The sequence below is a fragment of the Bos taurus genome, chromosome 12 (genome assembly GCF_002263795.3).
Source record: "Bos taurus isolate L1 Dominette 01449 registration number 42190680 breed Hereford chromosome 12, ARS-UCD2.0, whole genome shotgun sequence".
Lineage (NCBI taxonomy): Eukaryota > Metazoa > Chordata > Mammalia > Artiodactyla > Bovidae > Bos > Bos taurus.
Window position 1 is genome coordinate 15281256 of NC_037339.1, and position 24095 is coordinate 15305350.

Here is a 24095-nt window from a genome sequence, read left to right on the forward strand (position 1 = left end):
CCCTAGGCTGAACAGACATAGAACTTCTTCAATTCTCGTATGGTTCTGATGCAGGATTCAATACGTCACTTGCCATTCTTACAGTATCTTACTGTTTGTTTCTTTTCATGCAAATGTTCATTCAGCCAAAGCCTACTGAAATCTGACGTGGTGTCAGCTTGTGCCAGATGCTTTGATTAAACAACAAGAAAACCCACCATTTCTGCCTAGGAAGAGCCCATAATCTAGAAAGCAAAGGCAATATGTAAACAAGTATATTATAGCTCATAGTCCTAAGTATCGCACATTGTGATGGGAAGAAAAAACGATCTTCCTCTGGGGGAGTTGATAGAAGGTCTCATAGGAAGAGACATTTCCATTAATCTTGAAACCTAAGTAGGAGTCTGCCAATCAGAAGGCAGTAGGGGAAGAATAGGGCATCTGAGTAAAGGGAATCTAGTGTGCAGAGGCTCTGAAATAATTGAGGAACATTCTGATATGTTCCGGGAGGTCTGATGGGTTAGGTGGGGCTAGATGTGTGGTGCATTGCGTGCACCACAGTTTGATGAGGTCAAACTGTGAGGGCCTGTGTGGAGAGGATTGAATTTTATTCTAGAGACAAGAAGAGAGAGGGGAGACTCTTTAAGCAGGGGAGTTGAACAATCATATTTTTCTGTTACATGTCTATTGTCATTGACCTCATGAAACGGCTCCAAACTTGTGGACACAGCCGGGAAAGGAGAGGGCGGGACAGACTGCCAGCGTAGCATTGACATGTATACACTACCATGTGTAAAAAGCTATTAATAGCTCGTGGGTAGCTGCTGTAGAGCACAGCGAGCTCAGGTCGGGGTTCTGTGACAACCTAGAGGGGTGGGATAGAGGTGTGGTTGGAGGGGGGCTCAAGAGGGAGGGGACACATGTATACTTAGATTCATATGTTGTCTTAGAGCAGAAACTAATACAACATTGTAAAGAGCTTATACTCCAATTAAAAATAAATTAAAAACAATAGCAAACAAAAAACAAAGGGCTCTGGGTTTTGGAGTCTCTTAAAGGGGTGCGCCCTACTCGTTTAATTGAAGGTGCTCAGGGTAGCCTTTCAATAAAGACCACTCTGCTAATTCATTTTATTTATTTCTCCTACCTGTCCTCCAAATGCTGTCTTTCTCTCCTTGGCCAGGATTGGACATACACTGACAGCCTTTGTCTCTTTAAACCCCGTTTTTCTATTTTGACACTTTGTTCTGTTACTCTGACCTGGTCTTTATATGTACTGCTGATGTTTGCGCCCATCCCAACCTCGGTTTTAATTACTCAGACACAGCCCCTGGAACGAGCCACGCCCACTCAAGAAGTTGCCCGCTGATGAAGTTTGTCCTCAGTAGCGCGCCGTAGTAACGGCCGCAGAGCGCAGGCGTGGTTCCCCGCTGCCGGCGGCGTGTGTTCGTCTTTCCCAGGGCTCCCGGCATCCCGGAAGTTGGACCGCGGGCTCTTCACAGTCAACCTCCGGCCAGGGTTCACCGTGTGCTTCGCTCCCTCGTCCCGCAGTCACCAGCTCCCCGGGCCGCTGCTCTAAGTCCGCAGGTCTCCGCCGGCGACGGACCCATGGCCGAGCGCGGAGAACTCGACCTGACTGGCGCCAAACAGAACACCGGAGTGTGGCTGGTCAAGGTAAGGTTTGCGTGGCTCCCGCTTGCGCTCCTTTTAAAGTAGTTTAAGTGACTTGAGAGGAGAAGGAACTGGCAACCCACTCCAGTACTTGGCTGGGAAATTCCATGGACGGAGGAACCTGGTGGGCTACAGTCCATGAGGTCTCAAAGGGTCGGACACGACTGAGCGACTTCACTTTCTTTCTTTCTAAATGGTTCTTTTTGGAGAAGGAAATGGCAACCCACTCCGGTGTTCTTGCCTGGAGAACCCCATGGACAGAGGGGCCTGGTGGGCTGCAGTCTGTGGGGTTGCAAAGAGTCGGACACAACTGAGCAACTAACATACACACACACACACACACACACGTGACTTGAGACCATCTGTCACACCCACACACACACACAAGTGACTTGAGACCGTCCCACTTTCTGCGCCTTTTAAAGCTCATTAGGGCTTTCTCGTTAGAACTTCGCTTACCTCGAGAGGCAGGGTTGGTAGGCTTGTTTGCAGACGAGGACGTTAGTTCAGGGACACCCAGTGTGTTTTAGCCAACTAAGAGTCTGAACGTGCCTGGAATGGATCTCCTTATCCCACGACCTGGTTTTTCTGGGCTCCTGTCTTGATGGCCCCCCGGGTTGAGCATTTTACCCCAGACTGAAGACTTTCTTCATCTCCACTTGCTGAAACTGATTTCAGTCATCAATCTCTGTAAGAAAGTTGAGCGTTTGCTTTCTGGGTAGTTTTCTGAGCCAGAAAGTAGAACTGGTCTCTGAGTACCCTGGTGGCTCAGATGGTAAAGCATCTGCCTGCAATTCAGGAGACCTAGGTTCGATCCCTGGGTGGGGAAGATCCCCTGGAGAAGGGAATGGCAACCCACTCCCATATCCTTGCCTGGAAAATCCCATTCAGAGGAGCCTGATAGGTTACAGTCCATGGGGTCCCAAAGAGTTGGACAGGACTAAGTGACTTAACTTTCACTCGTAAAGTGTTCTTTTAGGTTGATGGCTCTTATGGAATTCCCAGGAGAGCTGAGAGTGCTCTGAACTCAGGGAAGGAGAGACTGTGGACTGGAGTGTTCTTTTAGAGCTCGACTGGGACTCAGGTGAAACTGTCAGTAATTTTTTTTTTTTTTTTTTGGTAAAGTCAGCATTTTGATTAACCCTTAGTAAGTACTTATTGGGCTTCCCTTGTAGCTCAGCTGGTAAGGAATCCACTTGCAATGTGGGAGACCTAGGTTTGATCCCTGGGTTGGGAAGATGCCCTGGAGAAGGGAAAGGCTACCCACTCCAGTATTCTGGCCTAGAGAATTCCATGGACCCTATAGTCCAAGGGGTCGCAAAGAGTAAGACACAACTGAGCAACTTTCACTTCTTCACTTAGTGAGTACACTGTTTATGCCTTACTTTTTCATATTGGGACTGTTGTTTCTTAGGCAGTTTTCATAAGACATGTGTATATTCAAAATGTGATTATGATAGTCTTGAAAACTCAAGTAAAACATAGAGACCTTTATTTGTTAGATTTTTGGAAAGCTTTTATCACATGTCTGAGTTTTTATCAGTTAAATCTGAGAGGCCCTTCCAGTCTTCCTCTCTTATGTAGCTCCCTTATGATTCAGTTCAGTTCAGTAGCTCAATTGTGTCTGACTCTGCGACCCCATGGACTGCAGCACACCAGGCTTCCTTGTCCATCACCGACTCCCGGAGCTTACTCAAACTCATGTCCATTGAGTCGGTGATGCCATCCAACCATCTCAACTTCTGTAGTCCCCTGCTCCTGCCCTTATGATTATTCACTAGCATGTTGAACCTGTATTAACATTCTCCAAAGCACACGCACAGTCATATTTTACGAGAGTAGGCGTCTTGCCTGTCACACCCAGAACTGTGTTTTGCGTAAGGTAAATAGCTCAGATAATGTGATGTATGCATGAATGAATAAATGAACTCTTATTCTTCAACCCTAGCCTTAATCTCTGGCACTGATTTGACTTATCACAGTGATATCAGTGTGATTTAAAATGATGGAGTAACCAAGTATCTCTCTCCTCCTGCATGCTAAATGGAGAGATATCATTAGGGAGATCTCCATTGCAGATGGAAAGAGCTTGAAAAGATGACGAGAGTTTGAGGTGATGTGTTTGTGCTTGGAGTGCAATAGATGCTCAATACATGTTGTTTGCCTTACAGAGGTTTGGATGGGGGGCCCATAGTATCTCCGTAGCATACCATGGAGAGTGGTTCTGAAATGCAGGAGTGAAAATGCACAGTAATGTGGTGTGGGCTGGAAAACAAAGAGGACATCATGCCTGGAGTAGTGGATTGGAACCATATGACATTGTCACGTTGTGAAATGGGAATGTTTTAACTCTGCTGCTGCTAAGTCGCTTCAGTTGTGTCCGACTCTGTTCGACCCCATAGACGGCAGCCCACCAGGCTCCCTCGTCCCTGGGATTCTCCAGGCAAGAACACTGGAGTGGGTTGCCATTTCCTTCTCCAATGCATGAAAGTGAAAAGTGAAAGTGAAGTTGCTCAGTCGTACCCGACTCTTAGCGACCCCATGGACTGCAGCCCTCCAGGCTCCTCCATCCATGGGATTTTCCAGGCAAGAGTACTGGAGTGGGGTGCCATTGCATTCTCCGGTTTTAACTCTAGTCTACAGGAAATGAGGAGAGTCTTGAAGGGTTTTGAGTAAGGCAGGGCTACAAATGATTCTTTTAGGGGGGGAAAAAAAAGCTTGAAGAGAAGATAACCAGAGTCAAAATTAGAAAATTATCACAGGATCCTAGACATTTGATAGTGAAGTCTCAGGAGTTAGGAAACTTTTTCGGCAAAAGTTGTCAGGATGCCGTGACTGACTAAATGATGATGTAAGAGAAAGTTACAAATCTAAACTAAAGTTAAGAAATTCTGGTGTTCTCTCTTATATGGCCATTTGAATACATTTTATCGCTTTAAAAAGGAGTCTTACTAATGATAGTTCAAATTAGAATTTTTCTGTTCAAATTAGAATTTGAATAGAACCGCATGCAATTTTAAATCTTTTTGGTATACATTCATAATTCTTATTATAAATCATGCCTTGAGTTCTGCTCTTTGAGGATTATTTGTTGCAAAATATGTGAGTTCCTAGAGTATCGCGAGTTTATGGGCCATTTTTGCTCATAATTTGTTCATTATTAATTTCATCACTAGAAAAGTAAGGAAAAGGATAAATACTTTAAGTTATAGAAGATCTCTCAGAGTTTTAAGCAGTAAAAAAGTTATCTGGTGGAATCAGGGAAGACTTCATGGGGAAGCTGACATTTAAGAAGAGCCTATGGAGTTGATTAGTTAGGGGGGAAAAATGTTCTGAGCAGGGCTGGTGAGTGTTCAGGAAAAGGCAAATAGAGTGGAAGATTGTGTACCAGAATGTCCACTGCCTGTATCTGTTCTGACCAGTGGAATGCCGTAGGGAGAGAGCAGTTGGCCAGGTGATGGTGGTCAGGCGCTCTCGCCCCATTCCACTCACATCCTACAGCTGGGATCATTTGTGGCACTGCGCACGCGTGTCGTGGTGTGGTCTATGTAAGCACCACCTGAAAAGCTCCTGTAGTCGAGGTGAGTCTAGTTGAGTCGGGCAGTCGGGCAGTTGCTGCTGCTCTGTCAGCCATTAGAAAATAAAGCATGTCCACGTTGCTGCTGCAAATAAAGACCGTCTGTGGTCCCTACGGTGCCTCACATCTTCATCCAGCTTCCCCGCTCGTGCTTTGCCTAACCTGGGGTCAGCAGACAGTGAGATACAGCAAGACCAAGGCCATTTCTGGAGTTCTGAATACCTTAAATCTACAAGAGAATGATGATCTAAATAAGTTTTGATAGATAATAGACATGACTGAATTTAACTTTACAATAGATATCGCCTGCTCAAAAAAACATAAACAACTACAGTTTCCCCTGGTCCGGGAGCTCACCCCTTGTAGTGGGCATCACCCGGTTCCTGCTGCTCAGTCTTTGCCACTGTCAGGTTGCCAGCCGGTCACAGGACTGCTGTTGCACACTGGACACCAGATCACGGTCTAAAAGTGATATTTAAGAACATCGTAGCATAGTTCTATTGTTTCACTTCCAACATTTAGACTTCTGGAAAAGTCATCTTCTCTAGTTATGGTTGCCTGGATGGTAAGGGTACCTGATGGGGAAGAAGAGGAGATAAAGCTCACAGCGTTTTTAGGAGTGGTGGGGTTTTTGTAAGTAATGAATATCCTATCAGAGCTTGAATGATAAGAAAACTCTTTCTTAGAGGAAATGGACAAGTGGAGGTATTGACAAGCGTTGTGGTAGGTTCGCCCAGCAACTTTCTGGCCAGCATAAAGATGTGTTTTGGGTCCCATCAGCCTTCCTCCTATAAGCATTTTGATTGATGTTTGTTGGAGGCGAGAATCAGGACCGAAGGGACGGACCTCATCCTCTGTGAATGTTGGGTCCTCCATTCAGTAGCTCAGTTGGTAAAGAATCCACCTGCAATGCAGGAGACCCCAGTTCGATTCCTGGATCGGGAAGATCCACTGCAGAGGGGATAGACTACCCACTCCAGTATTGGGCTTCCCTTGGTGCTCAGCTGGTAAAGAATCTGCCTGCAATGCTGGAGACCTGGGTTCGATCTCTGGGTTGACAAGATCCACTGGAGAAGGGAAAGTCTACCCACTCCAGTATTCTGGCCTGGAGAGTTCCATGGACTGTATAGTCCATGGGGTCACAAAAAGTCGGACACGACTGAGTGACTTTCACTTTCATTCAACACCTCAAAAGCCATCAAGCTTAGCATTTCTTTTTTCACAGACAAATAAGCAGTTGGACATTGGCAGCCAGAGTGAAAGCTATCTCCCAGGGAGAGATGAAACTGGAATGGGTGATACCCCAAAGCCTTGCAGGAGAAAAAGAAACTTATAATATGCCAAGTATTTCACAAAGCAAACCTGTGAAGTAGGTACTAATTATCTATATTTTTCAGATGGTAAAATTGAGGCTTAGGGAGGTTAATTATCCTGCCCAAGCATGGAACAGTGATTCAAATTTAGGTCTGTATGGCTACAAAGCTTATGCCAGGAATAGGAAATGTGCTTTCCCCCCACCACTTGGGTCTCTTTAATGAGTCTTCTCCCTGGAGAACGGAAGTGAGGGGGTGGGGAATTTGTTTTTATGGCCTTGGGTCTTGTCAGCTCAATACATTGACCTTCAAGACAACGTGTGAGTAAAAGCTGCCTGATGTATGTTGGATTCCCAGGGAAGCTGGTTCTGAGGTGATGAGCATGCAGCGGTTTGTTACGCAGTGCTGTTGGGATCATCCCCTGTGGAAGGAAAGGATTTACGCAGGATTGGGCACAGGGTGGTTTGGTCCAGGAGGAGTGTGTAATCTTGGTCAACTCTTCAGTGGAAGCACTTCCAAAGAGAGCTAAGAACTGCGGGCTGTCTGTGGCCACACTCCCAGCGGCTCGGGGGATAGGCCTTCATTCCTCAATGGAGAAATGGGTGCCGAGCCAGTGTCCACACAGCGCTCTTAATTTGCTTGTATACCCTGGGAGCAGCATGGCTTTGGAGGCTAGTTGTTGGGGAACTAGATGAAGCAAAGCTGGCAAACAAGCTTAGGGAGCAAGCTCTGTATACGCCACCTTGGCCCCTTGGCTTCAAAGGCGCAGTTGCCCTTACTCTGTAGCTTGAGTGAGTGTGCAGGCGGATGGGTTTCTTCCACAAGCTTTCAGTGACCACCAGTCATTTGTTCTAGGCTCTGAGTACGTTACCGTGAGCAAGAATGGACAGGGTCCATACTCTGTAAACTAGAGTCTGTAGTACGCTCCCTGAGACAGACCTCAGGCAATACTGGTCCTCATGAAAACAGTTACACACAGATAGATAAGTTCACTGAAGAAAGAAATACTGTTTTGTGAGTGTGAATAACAAAGGAACATAGTCTGGAGGTCAAGGGAATTTCTCTGAGAAAATAATGCTGAAGTGAGTCATTGGCTGTCACTCTCCCTGGTCTTGGGAAATCTGAGAAAACATCCCCTCTTGTACCTGTTCTCTTGTCTCCATCTGCCTTTCTTTAATGAATGTGGAGACAGTGGAAACAACACAGCTATCTCACAAGTGACAAGTTGACAGGAGTGTTTGGGGGAAATTTACTCAGAATAGAATTCAGATGTCCTCATCTAGAAACAAAGGTAATTATGTGAAGAGATAATATGTTAATTAGCTTGACTGGCTTAATTGTTTCATGTGCATATAAAACCATGTTGTACACCTTAAATATACAGCTTTACTTAAAGATAGAATGTAATGTTTTAATTAAAAATATCAGCTGTCCAAAAAAATTGTGGAGCCTGGGAACCATATGTACCATTATTTTTTCCGTTTCCTTCCCCCTTTTTTTTCTTTAAATATTTGTTTGTTTATTTTTGGCTGTGCTGGGTCTTCGCCGCTGTCTGCAGGATTTCTCTGGTGGTGGTGCCCGGGCTTCTCACTGCAGTGGCTTCTTTGGTTGCAGAGCCAGGGCTGTAGGGCCGATGGCCTTTGGTAGCTGCAGTTGCTGGCTTCGTTGCCCTGGGGCATGTGGGATCTTCCTGGACCAGGGATTGAACTAGTGTCCCCTGCATTGCAAGGTGAACTCCTAACCGCTGGAGCACCAGCGAAGGCCTCTTCCCAACTTAATGCGTTGGAGCTTTTGGGAAGCCCATTTCCATAACCTCTTGGTATAAAAAGTTATATATGATTGACATACTGTCATCATTGTATTCTGGTTTTCCTTACAAGGGTATAGTATTTTGGCAACCTTTTGAATTAAATAAGCTAGTAGGCTTACCTTAGGAACTTTCCGTTTTATTTTAATAATGATGACAATGCAGTATGAGTTCCAGACTTGTTTTTATCAATTAACTTCAGGCACATAATCTTTTTTTTAAGTTGGCCAGTTGCTTGTATTAGATTCAATTATTGTACTGAATATGATTCTTAAATTTATTTTATAATACGTAGTTACTTCACTTAGAACTGTTGTCTTGTTTGATGGCCTGAATTGTGGTCTCAGGCAGTTTGACCACAGGGTCTTCTGACCTGGTTATGTACTGAAGAACTGTGGTCTCAACAGGAGCTCTGAAACATTCTTGTCTTCCCTTTACCTTAGCAGTGTGTCAGGGAACCAGCAATAAGGGGACAATGGCAGGCTGGAAAATGTTTCACTCTACGGGTGTTTTCCCCTTCTCCCCCTTATTTTAAGGTAGATCTCTGGAATAGGTTTCCCTTTGATAATGCAATGAGATTTATTAAAGTTTAATTCCATAGCCTGGATTTATTCTGATAACACCATCATTGTCATTACATTAACAGTAGCTAATGTTTCTTTAACAGTATCCAGTCATTAAAATAATAACTCTGTTGCTACCGCATGCTAGTCTGTTCTTCTGTTAGGGATGTGGCAGAGTAAGCAACGGAGAAGGCAGTGGCACCCCACTCCAATACTCTTGCCTGGAAAATCCCATGGACGGAGGAGCCTGGTAGGTGGCAGTCCATGGGGTCGCACAGAGTTGGACACGACTGAGCGACTTCACTTTCACTTTTCACTTGCATGCATTGGAGAAGGAAATGGCAACCCGCTCTAGTATTCTTGCCTGAAGAATCCCAGGGACGGGGAAGCCTGGTGGGCTGCTGTCTATGGGGTCGCACAGAGTCGGACATGACTGAAGTGACTTAGCAGCAGCAGCAGAGTAAGCAAAATGGACGAAACAGCTGCCTCGTGCAGGTTGCATTCTAGTGAAGAGGGAGAATGACAATGAACAGGAAAGTGTATAGCAAGTGCTGAGTGCTCTGAAGAAAAGTAACTCAGGGTAAAGAGTGCAGAAAGTAGCTGAGGATGCTATTTTAATCAGGTGGGAAAGGGCCTCACCGATAAGGTGGGCCTTGAGCAGAGACCTGAAGGGAGTTGAATGCCCTTCACATATTTGGGGGAGGAACGTTCTAGACAGAAGTAACAGCAAATCAAAGGCCCTCGGTGGGATGCTGCTGGGAACGTTGATAGATCTGTGTGGTTAGAGTCGAGTGAGTGAAAGTGGTAGGGGGTGAGGCTGTGGATCTCAGTGGACTGTATCATCTGAGACATTACAGGATTTTACAGTGAATGCCATGGGAGGCTAGTAGCCATAGAGAGGAGGCATGGATGGCGATGGTGGAGCCGGACTGCCCTGGTTAGAATCCTGGCTTCACCACTGGTGATTGTGAGACTTTGGACGAATGATAACTTTTTGATGCCCTACTTGCTTCTGTGTGAAATGGGATAATAATAAAGTTGTTATGAGGATCAAGTGAGGTAAAATTTTAAAGTGCTTAGGAAAGTATCTGGCACGTAGTAAGCATTATGTAGATGTCTGTTAAATAAACCGAAAGGCTTTGAACAGAACAGTGTCATCTGACTTCTGTTTTAATATGGTCACTCTGGCTGCTGTACTGGGACTAAAGTGGACACGGATGATAATCCTACAAGAGATGATGGTGGCCTGGATTAGGGTGGTAGCCCTGGAATTGGTGAGAAGGACATGGAGTCCAGATATAATTTGAAGGTATTGCTGACAGGCTATGTCAGTTGATTGGATGTGGAACGTGAGAAAAAGGAGCTATTCAGGGTAAATCCATGGTTTCAGACGGAGTACCTGGAAGGATGGAGGTGACTTTTACTACATTATGGAAGGTTGCCGGAGGAATAGGTTCATGAGTAAGAATCAGTTCTTGAGTGGAGATTTTGAGTTTGAAATGTCTCCTGAATATTCAGATGGAGAGTTTGAGTAAGCAGCTGGTTGTATAATTTGGGACTTTAGGGGAGAGCTGTAAATTTGGGAGTTGTAGTTACACAGATGGGATTTAAAACCTTGGGATTGGATGAGGCTATGTAAGAACGAGTGTGGACAGAGAAGAGAGGCTTGAGGACTGAAATCAGGGCCCTCTCAGGTTAAAAGGTCAGGAAGATGAGAATCTAGGTATGTGGAGACCGAAAAAGAGTGTGGAGAAGTGGGAGGAAAATCACGAGAGACTGTGGTGACCTGACGCCAAGTGAAGAAAGCGTTTGGAGGAGGAGGAGACAATTAAGTCTCAGATAATCTGATAGGTCTGCAAGATGAGGACTGAACGTTGGCTTGACATTGCGGAGAGCTTTTTAAGCACAGGCAGCCATGTTAGTGGAGTGGTGGAGGGGAGAGCCTGTCTAGAGCAGAACACAGCAGCAGAGAAGGAACTGTGGTCAGCCAGCAGAGACAGCTCACTCAGAGCCTTGCGGTGGAGAGAGGCAGAGACACTGGACAGCGGGTGGGAAGGATGAAGGAGCCTGCCCTTTCCAGGGGTGTGACTGAGAGTCCATTTGCTCACTTCCCCGTGCCTCAGTTTCCTCACTTGTAAAATGGAAAAAATAAACAGATTGTGTGAGAATTAAATGGTTAATTTATTTAAAACATTTAAATATATTAAATGTCACTTAACGTGTTTGTTATCTATTGCTGTATAACATATCACCACAGGCTTAGTAGCATAAAATAGCACGCACTTTTGATATCTTAGTTTCTGTGGCTCAGGAGTTTCCTGGCGTGGCTTAGTTGGGCGGATGCAGGCAGGGTGTTACACCAGGGTGCAAGTATCAGCGGGTGGGGGTCATTGAGGCCATCTTAGAGTCTTCTGCCACAGTTGGTAAGCTCTCTGTTCCCTGGTGGCTCAGACAGTAGAGAATCTGCCTGCAGTGCAGGAGGTTTAGGTTCGATCCCTGGGTCAGGAAGATTTTCCAGGAGAAGGGAATGGCTACCCACCCCAGTGTTCTTTCTTGGAGAATTCCATGGTCAGAGAAGCTTGGAAAGCCACGTATAGTCCATGGGATTGCAAAGAGTCGGACACTGCTGAGCAGCTGACACTTTCACTTTGGACTTCCCTGGTGGCTCAGAGGGTAAAGAGTCTGGCGTGCAATGCAGGAGACCTGGGTTCAGTCCCCTGGGTCAGGAAGATCCCCTGGAGAAGAGAATGGCAGCCCACTCCAGTATTCTTGCCTGGAGGATCCCACGGACAGAGTAGTCTGGTGGGCTTGGGGTCGCAAAGAGTTGGACTTGACTGAGCCACTAACACACACACATCACCATTGTTATTCTGTTGGGAGAATAAAGAAAGGACTGGAGGGGAGAAAGGGTAGCACTGAAGGAAAGACATCCTAGGCTAGACTACAGGCAAAAATTCAGTGCGCATGTGGAGGGAGTGGCCACAGTTCATCTTTTAAGAGGGGAGAGCAGAGTAGAAGGCTCCCCTGTGGCTAAGTGGTAGACTTAGAAGCTTTCAGATGGTTCAGTGGAAGAGGAAGTCGGGTTATCATCTTGGAAGGAAGAGGAGGCAAGAGGCGTTACAGGGTTGAGGAGTGACGTGAACGTGCGGCCTGCCTGCAGTGGCTTTCCCGCTGCAGGTGACTGTTGACCAGGGAGAGGGAGTTAAATCGCCCAGCATATTGAAGGGCTTACTTGATGTTAGTCACCAAGGATTTCAGGAGAGACCATTTAGCATGGTTGTTTTTCTTCAGATGCTCAGGTGCAAGTGTGGAGGAGGAATAACAATCAAATAAAACAATACATAGATTAATTAATAAGATAAGCAATATTACTAGTATCACTTGGCTTTAGTCAGGGTTAGATTCTGCCAGGCCAGTATGATGGAGGGAGTTGGGGACAAGAGAATGATTATAATGATGGGCTGTGAAATGTAGTTCCATTTCAGAGAGAAGGGAAGACATAAGCAGACAGGGACAAAGTCAGTGATGTGAAGGAGGGAAGAATTGTTGGAGCCGAAGTACTGAGGAGATGGCCAGGGAGTTAGGAGATGGTGGTCAGAAGGGTTCCTTGAAATACAGTTTATGGAAAGGGTACTGTTCTTGATAATGAGAAAGTCTTAACAGTATTTGAATCAGAAACTTGGAATATGATGAAGAAAAGCCACTATCTTTCCCCTAAGGACTTTATTAATTAGGGAGTATAGCTTGCCATTGATTGTTAGAGCAGGCTGCTATCTGTAGAACTCCATTTCCTCTTTGTGTTAGAGTAATTGACAAGAAGATTTCTTTGGGCTAAAAATCAGACAAATCCAGAAGCAAAGGCTAACTTGTTAGGCAGGATTTCAAGATTGAGGACATGAGGACTATGTAATAATTTACATAGTTTGAGGATTCAGGGTTTTATTTGATGTAACAGTATTTGCCCAGATCGGTTTCACATCTTGTATTTAGTTCTGACAGGGAATGTTGACAGTTGCTTCTTCGACTCACCGTGACAGTACCTTGAGTTTCCTTTTGGGCACCACCACTCTGCCTTTTCAGTCTGGTGATTCTAAGGTGTTGACTATCCCTCCCCAAAGGTGTCACTGGCTCAGGCTGGTGGTGCAGGGATCTCATCTCTGGCTCAGTAACAGGCCAGATGAAGGACCCGTGACCTGGTCAGAGCCACAAGAGAAAAACGATTTTGCTGGGGATTTGGGGAAGAACTCTTCTTCTTCAGGAGTGGCTTCAGCCGTCATGCTACATAGAGGGGAAGGCTGTCAAAGAAGTGAGTTAGTGTGATGAGGAGAAGAGCTGAGAGATGGTGAGAGTCCTGGTGACGGTATTTGAGCCCTTAATCAGGCCACCTTAACACTCCTTCTGGAATATTTAGTTACTTTTGCCAGTAAATCTTCTGTATGCCTCAGTGGGTTTTCTTCTCATCTGTAATCAAAGCAGACCTAATAGGTAGGTACAGTTATCATAAGAAATTTGCCAAATCCTGTAAGCTTGCATGAATAGTGGAGCGCAGTATAGTTGAAACTTTAAGATGTGGAATCTTCAAAACTCCTTTTCCTTTAGAGGATGTAAAGGATGGTGTAGCAAAGAGAGCATTTGACCAGTCTAGAGTCTTTGACTAATAGTAGCTAACCATGTCATTTCAGTCCTCTGAGCCTCGGTTTTGTCATCTATACAATGAGGAGAGCGGTGCAGTTTTGCAGGCTGATTGGGAGGATTAAGTGGGATTGTGGGTGTAAAATGGATAGCATGGCGCCTGACACCGTGGGCTCCCTTCCCCTACGTCTCTTCCAGGCTTCTGGCATGTTTTTAACACAGTAGTTGTTCGGTTTATTTTAGTGTGAGGAATGAACAAATACCATTAGGGTCTTCTTAAATTTTTACTCAGTTCAAAGCACTGCAGTTGAACTAATAGTCATGTGGTTCTTCTTGTAAATGAAACTTTGTTAGATAGGATTTTTCCCTTTGCAGCTTTGGAAGCGCTCTTTGACTCTGTTATACATTCATGTTATCATTCCAGACTTACTGTGGAAAGTAAAACTGACACCGGACACTCACTGAGCACTTGCTGTGTGAGGCGTTGCGCTTCATACTTCACGTGGAGCATCGTATCCTCCAGAGTAGGGCCATCTTAAACTATGTACTGATTCCCGAGCTCCAACTGTGTCTTAGAAGAAATAACAGGTGGCCATACTAGGTTATATGCTCTTAACCTTTTGAGATTTTGATTGCATATATCTGATTGCACCCACAGTATAGTGTATTGGTTAAAGCATAGGCATTGGAACTGGAGTGCCTGGATTTGAATCCTGGGTCCTCATTTGCCAGTTATATACCCTTGGCTAAATTTTATAATCCCTGGCTGCTCCAAATACGTAGTCTGTGCAGTGGGGATAATGAATAGTACCTGCCTCATATAGATGTGAGGTATAAATGTTTGAAAAGTGCATATCACAGTGTCAGGAAAGTAGTGTTATATAAATGCTAGTTGTTACATTGAATAATTTCTTTTTATTTCAGCAGATCCTTCATCACATTAGTTATCTTATACATAATAAAACATGACTTTTCAAATCATCTTAAGCTCAGTAGTGTCTCTACATTACGTGTCAGTGTTATTCTCCAAGAAGCCTTTTCTGGCCGCCTTTCTCATCTCTGAACTTTTATTAGACTTGGGAACATAAATTAGCACTTCGTTATTGTTAAGCTATATGCCCAGTTTTAGTTTTGTGTCACCAACTCAGTTGGTGTTAAGCACTTTGAGAGCTAAAATCATTTCTTACATATCTTAATATCTCTTTAGTGCAAAACATATAATCAGAGCTTGCTATTTAGTGGTCAGTTAGGACAGACAGAAAGAAAATCAGATCAGATCAGATCAGTTGCTCAGTCGTGTCCAACTCTTTGCGACCCCATGAATCGCAGCACGCCAGGCCTCCCTGTCCATCACCAACTCCCGGAGTTCACTCAGACTCACGTCCATCGAGTCAGTGATGCCATCCAGCCATCTCATCCTCTGTCATCCCCTTCTCCTCTTGCCCCCAATCCCTCCCAGCATCAGAGTCTTTTCCAATGAGTCATCTCTTCGCATGAGGTGGCCAGAGTACTGGAGTTTCAGCTTTAGCATCATTCCTTCCAAAGAAACCCCAGGGCTGATCTCCTTCAGAATGGACTGGTTGGATCTCCTTGCAGTCCAACGGACTCTCAAGAGTCTTCTCCAACACCACAGTTCAAAAGCATCAATTCTTCGGGCGCTCAGCCTTCTTCACAGTCCAACTCTCACATCCATACATGACCACAGGAAAAACCATACATAGCCTTGACTAGACGAACCTTTGTTGGCAGAGTAATGTCTCTGCTTTTGAATATGTTATCTAGGTTGGTCATAACTTTCCTTCCAAGGAGTAAGTGTATTTTAATTTCATGGCTGTAGTCACCATCTGCAGTGATTTTGGAGCCCAGAAAAATAAAGTCTGACACTGTTTCCACTGTTTTCCCATCTATTTCCCATGAAATGATGGGACCGGATGCCATGATCTTCATTTTCTGAATGTTGAGCTTTAAGCCAACTTTTTCACTCTCCACTTTCACCTTAATCAAGAGGCTTTTTAGTTCCTCTTCACTTTCTGCCATAAGGGTGGTGTCATCTGCATATCTGAGGTTATTGATATTTCTCCCGGCAATCTTGATTCCAGCTTATGTTTCTTCCAGTCCAGTGTTTCTCATGATGTACTCTGCATATAAGTTAAATAAGCAGGGTGACAATATACAGCCTTGACGTACTCCTTTTCCTATTTGGAACCAGTCTGTTGTTCCATGTCCTGTTCGAAGCAGTATATCACTTTATGCTTAAAAGGATTTGTTAGCTTGTTGCATCCAAAACCTAGTTTAATAGTGTTATATTTTGTTTTAGGTTCCTAAATATTTGTCGCAGCAATGGGCTAAAGCCCCTGGAAGAGGTGAAGTTGGGAAGCTGAGGATTGCCAAGTAAGTTATTTATGAATTTTTGACATTTTATGAAACTTGTTTGAATTTATTTTACAAGTACTTTTAAATGTAATTAGAGTTCTTTTTCAAACAGAGAATTTATCTGGAAAATAAGAAATGATGAGCTTACCAAGGCTTGTTAAGAGCTGGTTAGGTGCCCTGTAAGGATTTGTGTGTGCACATGCGCGCACACACATATACTCCTGTAATGACAAGTATAAATATCAAGTACAATTTGCTGCTAAAATCTATTGGCAGTAAAGTAGCAGAGTATGTAGTTCCCTCATCCGTCCTCTGCATCTTTGAGGAGGTATGCTTGAGTTGGCCATAGAAGGATTTTGCCATTGTGCCACCATACCTATTTATAGAGGCTTTGGAAGAGGGTAGGGAATACCTCGCAAACAGCACAAGAGTGTTTGGTGTTTCCTGGTTGAGGAACTGGCCTTGTTTGAAAGGGAAGCCCCTGTAGCTCAGCTGGTGTCAGCCACAGGCCTTGTGTTCCCTTCTTTCTGTCCATTCATTCATAGTCCAGCTCTAATCCGATATCCACGCCCACTCCTCCACTGAAACAGCTCTTTTCTGCCACCAGTATCCTCCTCTTTATCACTGAGTTTTTGCTTGTTGACAGACTACCCCAAAGTTTAGTGGCTTAGAACAAAACCATTTTATTTGTTTTTAATTCTATGGGGGCAGTTCTAGACAGTTCTTGTTGTGGCTGACCTGGGTGGTCTTCCTGGCTAGAATGATCTCGCCTGTGTGTCTGGGGTTGGTTTACTGTCAGCCGGGGCCGGGTCCACCTGTGTTTCATCTCCATTGTGTTCATTCCCATGATGGTGAAAGAGTTCCTATAGCGAAAGAGAGGGAAGCCCCACGGCACAAACACTTTGCAAACCTGTGCTTGCATCATGTTTGCCAAATGGAACTTGCAGTAGACTCCGCCTCCAGGTGGGATTTGCGGGAAAGAATTTGTTGCCTTTTTTAAAAAAAATACAAAAACAGTCTACCATATTCATGGGCTTCCCTGGTGGCTCAGTGGTAAAGAATCTGCCTGCAGTGGAGGAGATGTAAGAGACAAGAGTTTAATCCCTGGGTTGGGAAGATCCCCTGGAGGAGGAAATGGCCACGCACTCCAGTATTCGTGCCTAGAGAATCCCATGGACAGAGGAGCCTGGCAGGCTACAGTCCATGGGGTGCCAGAGTTGGACACGACTGAGCACAAGCACCGCATCCATATTCTAAGATGCAAGGGTCAACTAGCAGCCCTTCTCGGTGGACCTTCAGCATAACTTGACAGAGTTGATCACTTCTACCCTCACACCGTGCTGTTTTCATCTCACTTCTGAGACATCGCTCTGTTGGTGGCTCCTTCTCATCTTCTCAGTCTCTGAATGTTATTTGAACCCCCCCTGGAGGTGTTCTTTGGAGGAGCAACGCTATGTTCTTGGATGACGTCATGTCTTTAAAGTAAACTTTGACACTTTGTTGTGTTTATGCCCCTAAGTACTTTTTGTCCTTTATCTTTCTTACCTTTGTTTCAGACAGATCTTTTAGTTCTTCCTTTTGTTTTCACAAGCCATATTGGAAGCAGGCCTGCTTTTATATCCAGAGTTCTGAAATTAGGTAGAGAACGGTAGTATCTTAAGAAGCTACTAACATTTAATAGCAGAACCAGCGTGAATTCAGTCCTTTGAGTGGTAAGAAAATTCAAGCAGCTTCCAGTTCCGGCCCTGTCACTTACTGTCCGTGAGACTGTGGACAGACACTTAATCTTCTGAGCTTAGATTCCCGTCCTTTCCCTACCATGAATATTGCATTCCTGAAAATCTCTGTGTACAGAAAATACCTAGTTTAGGAATGTACAATCTTTCTCTTGGTGTGAGGAAGAGGGAGTTAGTATGGGAAATAGAGTCAAAGGAGCTGAGGTGTAGGGAGACCTATGCAAGCCCTGAAGGTGAAAGTGTAAGTCACTCAGTCGTGTCCGACTCTTTGTGACCCCATGTACTTGTCCAGACCAGAATACTGGAATGGGTAGCCTTTCCCTTCTCCAGGGGATCTTCCCGGCCCAGGAATCGAACCCAGGTCTCTCGCATTGCAAGTGGTTTCTTTACCAGCTGAGCCACATGGGAAGCCTGTGCAAGCCCTAAGTACTGCTTTGACGCCTAAAGCATCTATTAAAGATAGCACGCTAACTAGTCAGTATGGGTGTGCTGCGATTTTTCTTGATCACTCTTTGTTTGGAAGAAAATTTCAAACGTGTCCTTAGTTTAAAGCAGGTGTTTTATATGTCACATCCAGTATGCCTAGGGTAGCCGTGTCCCCATGTTGTGGCCGGTTTACATGTTTTACAGTTTACGAAGTTTTCTGTGCAGTTATTAATAGTATCCCTTCTTTTACTCCCAGAGTATCCTGGTCTTGGCAATAAACTGTATGTAACTTCCCTGCTGGCTCAGGTGGTAGAGAATCTGCCTGTAATGCAGTGAGACCTGGGTTTGATCCCTGGGTTGGGAAGATCCCCTGGAGGAAAAAATAGCAACCTACTCCAGTATTCTTGACTGCCCTGGTGGCTCATATGGTAAGGCGTCTGCCTACAATGCTGGAGACCCGAGTTAGATCCCTGGATTGGGAAGATCTCCTGCAAAAGAAATGGCAACCCACTCCGGTATTCTTGCCTGGAAAATCCCATGGACAGAGGAGCCTGGCAGGCTATAGTCCATGGAGTCACAAAGAGTTGGACACAACTGAGCAATTAATACACACTTGCCTTAATAATAACAGATGTATGTGTATTTTCAGTTCAGTTCAATCTCTCGGTTTTGTCCGACTCTTTGCAACCCCATGAATCACAGCATGCCAGGCCTCCCTGTCCATCATCAACTCCCGGAGTTTACTCAGACTCATGTCCATTGAATCGGTGATGCCATCCAGCCATCTCATCTTCTGTCGTCCCCTTCTCCTCTTGCCCCCAATCCCTCCCAGCATCAGGGTCTTTTCCAATGAGTCAACTCTTCACCTGAGGTGGCCAAAGTATTGGAGTTTCAGCTTCAGCATCAGTCCTTCCAATGAACACCCAGGACTGATCTCCTTTAGGATGTGTATTTTATATGTAGATTAAAAGCCTAGCAGATTTTCTGCTGCTGCTTCTAAGTTGCCTCAGTCGTGTCCGACTCTGTGCAACCCCATAGATGGAAGCCCACCAGGCTCCCCCGTCCCTGGGATTCTCCAGGCAAGAACACTGGAGTGGGTTGCCATTTCCTTCTCCAATGCATGAGAGTGAAAAGTGAAAGGGAAGTCACTCAGTCGTGTCCGACTCTTAGTGATCCCATGGACTGCAGCCCACCAGGCTCCTCCATCCATGGGATTTTCCAGGCAAGAGTACTGGAGTGGGGTGCCATTGCCTTCTCTGGTAGAAGAGCTAGATGCTGTTAATGATGAGAACATATATATAGTTATTGGTTCCCCAAGATTTCTATAGAAATGCTTGAAAAGAGCTTGTTCTGGAGTATGTCTCCTGACTATCTCATTTATGTTTCTAATTTACTTATTTTTCATTCTTCTTACTGATTACTAGAGTCACTATTAAATAAGTGTAGGATAAGCGAGGAATGGTTTAGCAGTGCATGTGACTAGGTTATCAAGACTTAATTTCAGCTAAATAGGAGTCATCAAAGTTTTGTGGCTGTAAACAAAAGGCTTCATTTATTGGACGATTGTTGTTTCTCGTGAAGTGGGCTGATAACCCCACTTTTCTCTGTCAGTTAGCTTACAGGGCAGACATTGTGTCCCATTTTCAGTGCTATGCTTAGAGACATGGACAAATAAGTTCATTCAGTGGAGTAAGACTAGGACAGTGAGAAAACGAAAATCAATTTCCTGTGAGGAGCATTTGAAGGGACTGTGGCCGTTCAAGAGAAGATCTAGGGCAAACCAGGTGAAACTCTCTTGTTTTTAAAAACTGCTGCTGCTGCTAAGTCACTTCAGTTGTGTCTGACTCTGTGCGACCCCATGGACAGCAGCCCACCAGGCTCCCCTGTCCCTGGGATTCTCCAAGCAAGAACACTGGAGTGGGTTGCCATTTCCTTCTCCAATGCATGAAGGTGAAAAGTGAAAAGGAAGTCGATCAGTCGTGTCCGACTCTTAGCGACCCCATGGACTGCAGCCTACCAGGCTCCTCCATCCATGGAATTTTCCAGGCAAGAGTACTGGAGTGGGGTGCCATTGCCTTCTCCGTTTAAAACTAGAAGATGTATAATTAAGTATTGATGTTTAGAGACAGAGTAACCCTTTATGGGTTATCTGTGTGGTTCAAAAAACATATATTTGGGGAAAAAAATAAAAAACAGCTAAGGTTTTAAAAAAGCAATGTGCCATACTGATAAGGAGAGTATGGACTCAGGAGTCCGTCAGCTCTGGGCTTTATCCAGACCTTGTCATTTACCAGCCATTTGACTCTGGGGAAGTTGCTTATTACCCTTTCTTGTTTCCTCATCTGTTAAAAGGAGATGGTATTAATACCTCATGGATTCAGTGTGTGTAAAATACTTAGTAAGTGTTCACGTACTGTCATAACTACCCAGTACAGGCATAGACCGCATCATGTCTGATGTCTTCTCTCCCGCTCCGATCTCCCAGAGTTAAACAGCAGCAGCAGCTTCCTGTGCGATTGGCCAAGAGCTGAAAGAGGGCTTATGGAGTAGAGGAATCGAGAGTGGCAGAGAGGGGAGGGGGAGACGCACAGCTACGAATGCAGCTCTTCCTCAGTGTGGTCTGTTAACACCTGAGAAAAAGGAGAGTCTAGTTATGAATAAGCTGAGAATAACAGCCTACTTTAACAGTTGCTAACATTTGGGCCATTTTTATCAAGCATTCCCCACCACGTCCCTAAATCACTGTACTTGCATTTTTTTTTAATACCTTTGAACATCTGATGGGTACTGCATTTTAATTTGTTTACAGTTTTGCTTTAATTTTACAACCAGCCTTTCTACATAACCATCCTGCCTCAGAAAACTTCAGTTTTTAAAATCTTTGATAAATGTCATGTTTTACTGACAGTCATACAGTCTGTGCTAATACAGCTTCTCTCAGAGATTTATTTCTAAACACATTTAACATTCAAGGTTGTGGGGGCCCACTAATAATGGAAAATATGCAAATAAAAATCAGTGAGATAATTTTCTGTTCTAAAAATTGGCTATGTTTAGAACAGAGTTACACTGTGGATAGGAGTTTAAATCGGTACAAACCTTCTGAAGGGCAGTCTGGCAACACACATGTATATTAATGCACGTATATATACGTACACACACATGTACGTATATATACATGTCTCATACACACAAGCGCAGATATGCACTGCTACTCAAAACAAAGCAGAATAACAGTCCACTGTTTTCTCTGCCAGTCAGCTCACTGCGCAAGCATTATGTTCAGTTCTTGGTGCTGCCCTTACAGAAAGACATTGAGAGACTCATCTCGCAGAGGGGGACTCAGACAGTGAGAAAGCTAGGATGTTAATAATAAAATCCTCATGCCTTTGACCCAGCAATTCCATCAATTTCTAAAACCTATCCTGTGGAAATAACAAGTGTGCTTGTTATACTCGTTAGTGATGCAAAGATTGATACACAAAGATAATTGTTTCAGCATGGTTTGTTATGGAGAAAAATGAGTAGCATTCTCAAATCTCTTAGTAAGGGATTAATTAAGTAAACTGGGGACATTTTAAAATTGCTTAATATTTTTAATTTGAAACAGTCTCAAGCAGGAGAAAAGTTGGAAGAACAATATAAAGAACTTTTCCACCAGATAGGTCCATGTAATACAGCATTCTTCTGTGACTTTTCAGGAATATAATTTGAATACGTTCCTGTCTTCTAATGTTGCATGCATTGATATTAACAAGAGATCTTTATAAAGTTAGAAATATCCAAAGCCACATTAACTGTTTCATTTTTGCTATGATTTTAATAAATATTTAAATCTAAAAGAAAGCAGTAAGGTTTCCCTTAGGGATATATCTCCTAAATTCAGAATGTGTTAAAGTATGTACCTCACTGGGGAAAATAAAGAGCTACTTTCTGACAGGGGCATTCTCTTTGGCAGTCACAGTTCACCCTTTCAAATCTATGAATTAACCACCGAATAGTACTACTGCCTAATCATCAGACTTCACTTAAGAGTTGCCAGTTGTCTCAATGATGTTTTACAGCAAAAGGATCCAGTCCGCAGTCTTGCATTACCTTCTGTTGTCAGGTCTCTCTAGTTTTCCTTAATCTAGGAATCCCGTTACAGTTATGAAATCCTGTTGTAATTGCTCATGGATTGGAACTGGTTTTGTTTCCCCATTAAACTGAGACCTTGAGGATAAAGACCTACACTCGTGCCGTGCGTTTGTCACAAGGCCCTGGATGTGCAGCAAACGCTGAGTGGCGGTGAATGAATGAACCACTGAAAGAAGGCACAGGTTGGAACTCAACCTAGTGTTACAGAGAAAGAGTACTTTCCCAACTGGTCTTCATGTCTATTCTGTTTGTATTTTTTGGAATAAGTTTCTTGGATCATGTCTTTCTACTTGTTATACTTTTGTTCTTAATCACTCAGCAAACTCAGTGATTGATCATCAGCTAATAAATACCTCCTATGAGCTTAGGGAGTTTAACACTTTAAGTTTGAATGTAAATGTTAGATTTGGAGGAACTTTGAATATGGTACTTGTTACGAACTTTGTACTTGTTATTCTTTTGTAGCATTCCATTGCACAAAGAATAAAGTCTGTGCTGTGATATTAGAGATCATTTATGGTCTGGTTCCATTTTTCCTTTGTAGTTCATCTCCTACTATTCCTTATTTTGTACTTTCCCTCACAGCCAAATCTGATCACATTTTTCTGATCAGACTCTTCCATGACTTTGCGTAGCTGTTTACTTTTGATACTAGTTCAAAAGTTGCCTCTTGCTGAGCCAATACTTACCTCTTAAAATAGAAGAGATGGTGTTCTCCTGTCTGATCCTGGCATATTGTGGCTCTCTTAATTAAAGTTTATTTCATTTTATGGTTATGGATTTAGCTTTTATATCTTCTGCTGGCTAGCAAAGGGGCCCTGCACTCAGTACTTTGCATATGACAGGTATTTAATACATATTTGTTTTTTTTAAATTAGGCTATTATTAGGGAGTACATTGATCCCATATTGGTAAAAAAAAAACAATTTAAATACATGTAATTCAAGTAAATAAAAAATAGTATGGGACTTCTCTGGTGATATAGTGGATAGGAGTCTGCCTGCCAATGCAGGGGACACAGGTTCAATCCCTGGGCCAGGCAGAGTCCACATGCTGAGGAGCAGCTGAGCCTGTGAGCCGCCCCTACTGAGGCCACATGCTGCAACTACGGAAGCCCGTATACCTCGAGCCTGTGCTCTGCAACGAGAAGCCACTGTGCTGAGGGGCTCCGCACACCACAGCTAGAGTAGCCCCTGCTGTCTGCAACCAGAGAAGGCCTGTACACAGCAAGGAAGACTCAGTGCACCCAAAAATTAAAAGCAAATTATGAAAAAAGATAGTAGAGAAGGATATTTACTGTAGCTAATAGTAGAAGATGTTAGCAGTAGAATCTTGGCTAATTTAAAATTTTTTTTGGCTTGTCTGTAATAAAATTATTTCTGTATGAGCATATTATTTAATAGCAGAGAAGATTGCTTATAATTTTAAAATAATAATTTTTGATCTTTAAAATTTTGTTAAGTAAATGAAACTTCTTTAGCTGGACAAAATAAATAGTAGAATTTGTTGAAGTTCTCTATCTGGTATTAAACATGCCATTCACATGCTGCTGAATGCTAAAAATACTCAAAAGTTAAAATAAGAATTGTAATAAGATCGTTATTTGGCTAAAATATTATTAGGGCAGGTTGTTATAGTGTTAAGAGACACGAACTTATAACATCTAAAATATTCATTGGTGGGACTTCCCTGGCAGTTCAGTGGTTAAGCCTCCATGCTTCCACTGCAGGGGACTCAGGTCTGATCCCTGGTCAGGGAACTAAGAACCTGCTTGCAGTGCAGTGCGGTCAAAAAACAAAATGAAATATTCGCGTGGGATTAATGTGAATTTTTTTCTCCTATAGGATTATAAATAGAATAGTTAGGAGAACTAAGAGAAAG

At 43.8% G+C, this 24095-nt stretch overlaps 1 protein-coding gene across 2 annotated transcripts in view; it reads left to right on the forward strand.

Moving 5' to 3' along the window:
- Positions 1-1454: 1454 nt before the first annotated feature.
- GTF2F2 (general transcription factor IIF subunit 2) overlaps positions 1455-24095 on the forward strand; it is a 136215-nt gene continuing 113574 nt past the window's right edge. The window contains exons 1-2 of one of the 2 annotated variants that reach the window (XM_005213597.5): positions 1455-1653; positions 15860-15933. In XM_005213597.5, the coding sequence (XP_005213654.1) occupies positions 1588-1653; positions 15860-15933 (140 nt within the window). In that variant the 5' untranslated portion in view covers positions 1455-1587. 2 annotated transcript variants of the gene reach the window in all.